The 7,122-nt window shown below is 38.2% G+C and overlaps 1 protein-coding gene across 1 annotated transcript; it reads right to left on the reverse strand.

Moving 5' to 3' along the window:
* Positions 1–2,189: 2,189 nt before the first annotated feature.
* Positions 2,190–5,938, reverse strand: STRIT1 (small transmembrane regulator of ion transport 1). Its single transcript, XM_045812185.2, has 3 exons — positions 5,779–5,938; positions 2,422–2,520; positions 2,190–2,322 (listed from the first exon to the last, which is right to left on the reverse strand). Exons 1-2 carry the CDS (start codon positions 5,789–5,791, stop codon positions 2,426–2,428), a joined length of 108 nt encoding a protein of 35 aa, XP_045668141.1. The 5' UTR covers positions 5,792–5,938; the 3' UTR covers positions 2,190–2,322; positions 2,422–2,425.
* Between the last annotated feature and the right edge of the window lie 1,184 nt (positions 5,939–7,122).

Here is a 7,122-nt window from a genome sequence, read left to right on the forward strand (position 1 = left end):
GCGGGGTGGGGGGAGGCATAGAGTATGGGAGTGGTGATGATGTAACGCTTAGCATTCACGCCATCAGCAATGTTAAGGAGCACTTAACTCATTATGCTCTTCTTCTCAAATAATTACTGTATTTGAGTAAATATCTGTACTTTGATAGACTGTAAACCGAAGACTTGGGAAATTCAAACACATATAAGATTCCATGCCTTGTAAAATTTATACGCAATCACCCGCTTGAACCTATTATAGGTTACTAGTCACTTCTTCGAGAATTCCAATCCAGCTTAAATTGCTTCAACAACATCTTTATTTTTTTTTAAAGATTTTATTTATTTATTTGACAGAAAGAGACAGCAAGAGAGGGAACACAAGCAAGGGGAGTGTGAGAGGGAGAATCAGGCTTCCCACGGAACAGGGAGCCCGATGCGGGACTCGATTCCAGGACCCTGGGAACATGACCTGAGCTGAAGGCAGACACTTGACGGCTGAGCCACCAGGAGCCCCTCAACAACATCTTTAAAGTTCAAAGTTAGAACATCAACACTGTGTATTCATGAATATTGTAGGGGGAAATAATTACCGATTCGATGCATATATATTAGTTGTCTATTTTGAACTATAGTCTATAAGTCAGAAAGATAAGAAATGGATTCACCCGTAAAGGGCTTAAATTTAATACAGAAAATAAAATTCATATAAAATATTAGTGGACAAATAATATTATGTATCATTATAATTCATGTAACTTAAAAATATAATTTAATATTACATAATAAAGTGCTAATTTTTTGCTGTAGCAATCAACACAAAAGTGGTTGGAACTTACCAATATAAGCTATCATGGATCAGTGTCTATAGATATCAGGGAGTAATGCCTACATACACACATATGTTATAAGTGTGTTTTCCAAAATTACGTGATAATAAAAATTACCTGGAGAATTGATTTTTTTATAGGCTTTCTCCAGAACTACCGAAATGAGCTCTTAGAGAAGGAGCTTAAAGAATCCATATTTTTAACAAATGACTCCATCGATTCAGATCGGGCAGCTTCAGAAAACACAGCAGTCCTCACAACAATCCCATGAGGATATTATTATCCCTCTTTTATAGTTGGGAAAACTAAGGTTAGAGAGATTAATTAACTATTCAAAGGACTCCCAAGTTAGGATAAAACCATCTGACTTCCAAAACTTTTGTTCTCTTTACTGCACTAAGCTTTCTTTGTTCTCTGAGAAAACGATCCAGGTTGGATGTGAAAACATGGAAATGAAATACTTACTATAGAAAAACTCATTCCTGTTGCTGCTTAAAAACATTACCTTCTGTGGTAAAGTGCTGGGGAAAAGAATATGGCGCCCTTGAAATTAGAAAGCGCATATTGATCTAGTCCCTCCATTTTACACAAAGGCAGCATGCATCGTTCTGTACCTGGCTTTTTTCACACAACACTCTGACCTGGAGATGACATCACATCAGTATATAGAGACCCCTTCATTCCTTTTCACAGCGGCCCAAGTAGCACGTTATGTAGGGGGAACTCAGCTTATTCCGTCAGTCTCCTGTTAATGGGCTCTTGGCTTGTTTCCAGGCTTTTGCTATAATACATTATGCCTTAATGAATAGGCCTGTGCATGTGCCATTTTGCACTTTTACCAGTGTGTATCTGTGGAAATTGCAATAATTTTAGAAGAGAGAAAGCTGGGTCAGAAGTTAAATACATATTTAATTCTGAGAGATACTGACTGTCAAACACCCCTAAAAATGCTGCACCATTTTTAATTTCTAAAGACAGTATCTGAGCATGCTTTATTCCCCACAGCCTTACCAACATACATATTATCAAACATCTTTTTTTTTTCCCAGCTGAGAGGTGAGCAATGGTTCTCCAGCACAGCTTTAGTTACAGTTCTTTTATTATGAGCAAGAGGTGAAGGGCAAGTTTATATTTACCTCTTGTTTTCTGTGAACTATCTCTTCTTATCTCTAGCTCATTTTTTTTTTCTACTGTTTTTTTGGGGAGGAAGAGGAATAGCCTAAAAAAAATTTAATGTAATTTAATTTACCGAACTTCTCCCTATTGGTTACGCATTTTTAGTCACAGTTTGGAACTTTTTCCTACCCCCAGGTTTCTTATAGTTGTTATTTGTAGATGGAATCTTTAAAAGTTCTGGAAGAGATTCTTATGCACACCAAAATACCAGTTTACAAATCCAAGTTTATGAAGTGATGTCAAACATTGCAGTTATTTACATGAGAAACGTTTAATAATCTGTCATGTTCATGCTTTTCTTCATTCTTCTCAGTGCTGTCGCTCTGAAGTCTTCTTGCCTGCATGATAAAATATTCCATTAGTAAAACAGAAGAGATTATTTCTGGAGTAATGTATGGCCTTTCTGAATAAACATATTCAATTATTGAAAAGTTCACCTTTCTAAGAGAAGACGACGTAAACCATTACGATACAGCCCACAATCCAGCCAATCAAGAGAAGAATAGGGACCAGAAGGCGCGGGGATGTAGACTCTCCTTAAAAATAACAAAAGAAAACAGATCAGGTAGGTCGTTTTCTTCTGAATCCAGAGACTAAAAGGAACCTGCTGATATCAAGAGAAAAAAATACACCCTCACGTCATTCCCAGACATGATTTATTATCTTCTGTTCTACGAAGGGTATGTGGGAGTCAGCTGGCTATTTGAAACAGAAGACCTGTGTTCAAACCACAGGTCTTCCTTTTACAGTTATGTGACCTTGGGCCAGTCTGAGCTTGGACTTCCTTATTTGTAGAAATAATGGAACTTGTGATATCTACCTCCCTGAGTTGTTACGAGGATCAAATATGATTGTGTGTGTGTGTTTAGAGTATACAAAACACATCCGGGCATTTGTTCAACAACGTAGAGAGCAGCTGTTTATATAGAAACAATCAAAACGGACTCTTCAGGCAATTTCTCCTAAACTAAACAATCATAACATAGGGAAAGGTGTTGAAAATTGTTCCCAGTTTTGATAGCTGACTTTAATCGTCAGTATCGCAGGAAAAGAAAAGCATTATATCTTGTATGATCATCTCGATTAGAGAAAAGAGATTCTGTTTTGTTAACATGTTCAATAGGGCAACTAACACTGATCCGACACACACAGAAGACATTAGGACAACGATCCCTTCTGTGTCTTCTATTCGTACCCCTATCTGAAAAAAAGCAATTTATAAAATTACCATTTTTTAATATTCATTGCACACACACATCACCCACAAAAAATTAAAGAAGAGCACAGAAAGACATCATATAGAATTAATGTCTCCGTGTTAAGGACTTGGATATATTCTTAATTGAAAAGCACAATTAGGTTGTATGCCATCAGCTAACAAAGAGAACGCATATTCTTACAATTGTGTGCCTATTACAATTTCCATCACTTTAAAATGTGAAGTTTTTGTTAAGTGCTATTAAAACAAAACCACCAGGAAAAGAGACACTTCTAAAATTAGGAGGCACTCTTACAAAAGCAAACTTTGTGCAGTTAAAATGAATTTTAATAGTCTAAATCTGTTTCCAAAAATGGTGGAATCTCTCTTAACTCTTGCAAATTCAACGGGCGTTCCTTGTTTCTCCATCTCGCTGTGACCTTGAACAAAGCATTAACCACTAAATGGAAAAATCTTTCTCTTTACCTGCCATGCGATATTGCTTTAAGGATAAAATGAACATTATGATATGCCCTTTACTCTCATTTCGATGAAAGACTTTTTATGAATTAAGGTGCCATTATAGTGGAAGTATATAGCAGTAATTTTTTTGAACAGTTCATACATATGATTTAGTATTTTTCCCAATTTCGAAGAACTTAAAAATTAATACCAATATTTTAATGGAGCATTTATAAATATCTTACACAAGAATATTTTAATAGAACTCTAAAATTTACATAAAATAAAGCCCTTAAAGCATATATCTCATTATTTATTACTCCTTGTAAAACAATACAGTTGACTCTGCTTTTTTTTTCTTTTCTTTCTTTTAGAGAGAGAGAGAGAGAGCAGGGTGTAGGGCAGAGGGAAAGGGAGACAAAGAATCCTAAGCAGAGTCCAAGCCCAGTGCAGAGCCAGAGGCAGGGCTCAACTAGGGGCTCCACGTGGGGCTCCACCTGGGGCTCCACCTGGCGCTCATTATCACGACCCTGAGATCACGACCCTGAGATCACGACCTGAGCTGAAATCAAGAATCTGACGTTTAACCAACTGAACCACCCAGGCACCCCAACTGACTGTGCATTTTAACACTCAAAGTATACCTGCATTTGTGTTTTTAACACAAATATTTTAAGTTTTATCATAATCTCTAGCATCATTTTTAAATAGGAATATATGGGGAGCCTGGGTGGCTCAGTTGGTTAAGCGTCCAACTCTTGGTGTCTGCTCAGGTCATGATCTCAGAGTCGTGAGATTGAGCCCCACTTTGGGCTCCACGCCCAGTGTGGAGTCTGCTTGAGAGTCTTTCCCCACCCTCTCCTGACCCTTCTATCTCCCCTACCGTTTTCTCTCTCTCACTTTCTCTCTCTCTCTCAAATAAATGAATAAATAAATAAATAAAATCTTTAAAAAAAAAAAGAAACAGGAATATGTAAGAACACAACATACTTTGCGTAGGTCACTGACATTACAGTGCAATCAAACACAAACCCTCTTTTTTTTTAATTTTTTTAAATGATTTTTTATTATATTGTGTTAGTCACCATACAGTACATCCCTGGTTTCCGATGTAAAGTTCGATGATTCATTAGTTGCGTATAACACCCAGTGCACCATGCAATACGTGCCCTCCTTACTACCCATCACCGGTCTATCCCTTTCCCCCACCCCCCTCCCCTCTGAGGCCCTCAGTTTGTTTCTCAGAGTCCATAGTCTCTCATGACAAACCCTCTTTTTAAATATGAAGAGTGATTTCAAAATGCTTCTCTCTGTCCAATCCTGAGTATGCCCAAATGGTTATACCTGGAAGTATCCTTAAGGGCACTGTGCTCTGAGACAAGACTGTCTGTGTTCAGAACCTGGCACCACCACTTTCTAGTATGTGGTCACAGGCAAGTGACTATACTTGGCTATGCCTCAGTGTCCTTACCTCTAAAACGGAAATGATGATAATACTGCATATCTCCTGGGATTATTGTCTGACTTGAAAGAAACGCTTCCTGGAGGTATTTAAAGAGTGTTTCTTGAATACAATATATATTCAGTCCCTTTTGTCATATTAGACTCAATCATTTTCTTAAATATAATACACATTTTAAAAGCAGAAAAAAAGAAATTCAGACATGAAGCATATTATGGATGACTAAGCCCATTTAATTCATTTCATTTTAGAGGCAGAAAACCAGGTCCAGAGAGGTAGAGGGACTTCCCCTAACTCACAGGGCCATTTAGTAGCAGATCCGACAAAGAAATCAAATGTCCTTAATTCTGGTCCAGCATACCACAATAGCTCCAATCCAGTACAACCCTGGAGAATAATTGGCTTCTAACTCATCTTTTGAAAAAAGCATGAACAAATTAAGCTCTTTTGTTTGATCCTTTTAAAAAGCATACATAACGTACAGACGTGGTCCATAAATTGTCCATCCGATGTGTTTCCTGTAGCCATGCTAACATACATGGTTAATGTCCCCTTAGCTGTGATACCACATTCTTCAGAATGACGGAGAAATACGAAATCCTGGGGAACGTAAAATAAACCAGGGAGCTTGGACCTTCTTTTGCCAAGAGGGTCTGATGCCTTAAATCTTACCTTTTTCAGCCATTCTTCCTGTTGCTGGGTGGGTTGGTCAGGGCCACGCTCACCTCTTCGTTGTTGTCATCCAGCGTCTCTTTTGAACTTTAAATAGAGAGATATCTGAAGAGTGTGGCAGCTGCCCGTCTCCTGACTGCCAATTGTCTGCAGAGTGATGTAAGGCGTTGGAGAACAGAGCTCCTCTGGCTCTTTATCCTGCTATTACGGAAGAAACTAGGGGCTACATAAGCTAAACAATTCAATAAGCTGAACTATCCTAAACCAGAGATGGGCAGATTTTTAATTCACGCAATGCCTTCAGACAACATGGAGAAAATGTTTAAGGAAGGGGGTGCACAGAGGAAAAATGGCATTGCAATTAGACAAGTTCTATCCAAGAGTGAGGATGACCTATTGGGGGAAAAACACTTTGGAGTTGGAGAGACCTGGCTTCAAATTTCTGTAATGAAGGCCAAGTTGCTTAACCTGGGCATCAGCCTCTTTAATTTTAAAATGAGTATAGTGATATCTATCTCCAGTAGAGATGTCGTAAAGATGAAATGAAAAAGCTGTGTGAAATATAGATGTTTATTACATTACAGGATGCAAAAGAAGAAATAAATTAAGTGGTGCCCCTTGCTCTGAACCGTTCTAAAAACAGAACATTTTAATACAAATGTACTAGAAACTAAAACAACAAAAGGCTGGGGTATTGCCTAGAATTTTCAGAGAGCAGTCATAAGCTTGTTTTTATTAGCAATGTATAAAAATAGGACATTCCATTTTTCAAAGTCCAACCTGATTTATATAACATGACCTAGACTGTGGTCTAGATTCTCCCTGGAATAACTTTAATTTTTGGGTCTGGATGGAAAAGTTTTGCAAAATGACCCTGTGACCAACTGCCTAAAAAGTCCACCACGAGATGAAGGGTGTCCTCTTGTAACAGCCAAGACTGTCCTGATCAGATCCATTGCCACAGAACTCCAAGAGGGATGTTTCCCTGCACGTGACCGCGTCTCCTCCCCCGATCACAATCCATGAATGGTTCTCCATCTCCTAGAAAATAAAAATCTGAACTTATTAAGATGCCTAAAGCACCTCATCTTTCTACTTGCCCATTTGTAGTGATGCTTCAGCCACACAGAATCCCTCGTGGTGTATGAATTCAGGGTGCTACTACCCACATAGGCAAGGGGAACATTTGATTTTCGACCTCAAGTCATATACCTATAGATTAGACTGTGCAGCCAACAATCTGGTGAGTTTACTGCATGATTACACACTATGTTTATGTTATGTCATTTACTTTTTTAAAAGATTTTGAGAAAGAGAGAGAGAGCATGTGCGTACAAGGAGAGG

The sequence above is a fragment of the Ursus americanus genome, chromosome 20 (genome assembly GCF_024610735.1).
Source record: "Ursus americanus isolate L20-20 chromosome 20, mUrsAme1.1.p, whole genome shotgun sequence".
Classification (NCBI taxonomy): Eukaryota; Metazoa; Chordata; class Mammalia; order Carnivora; family Ursidae; genus Ursus; species Ursus americanus.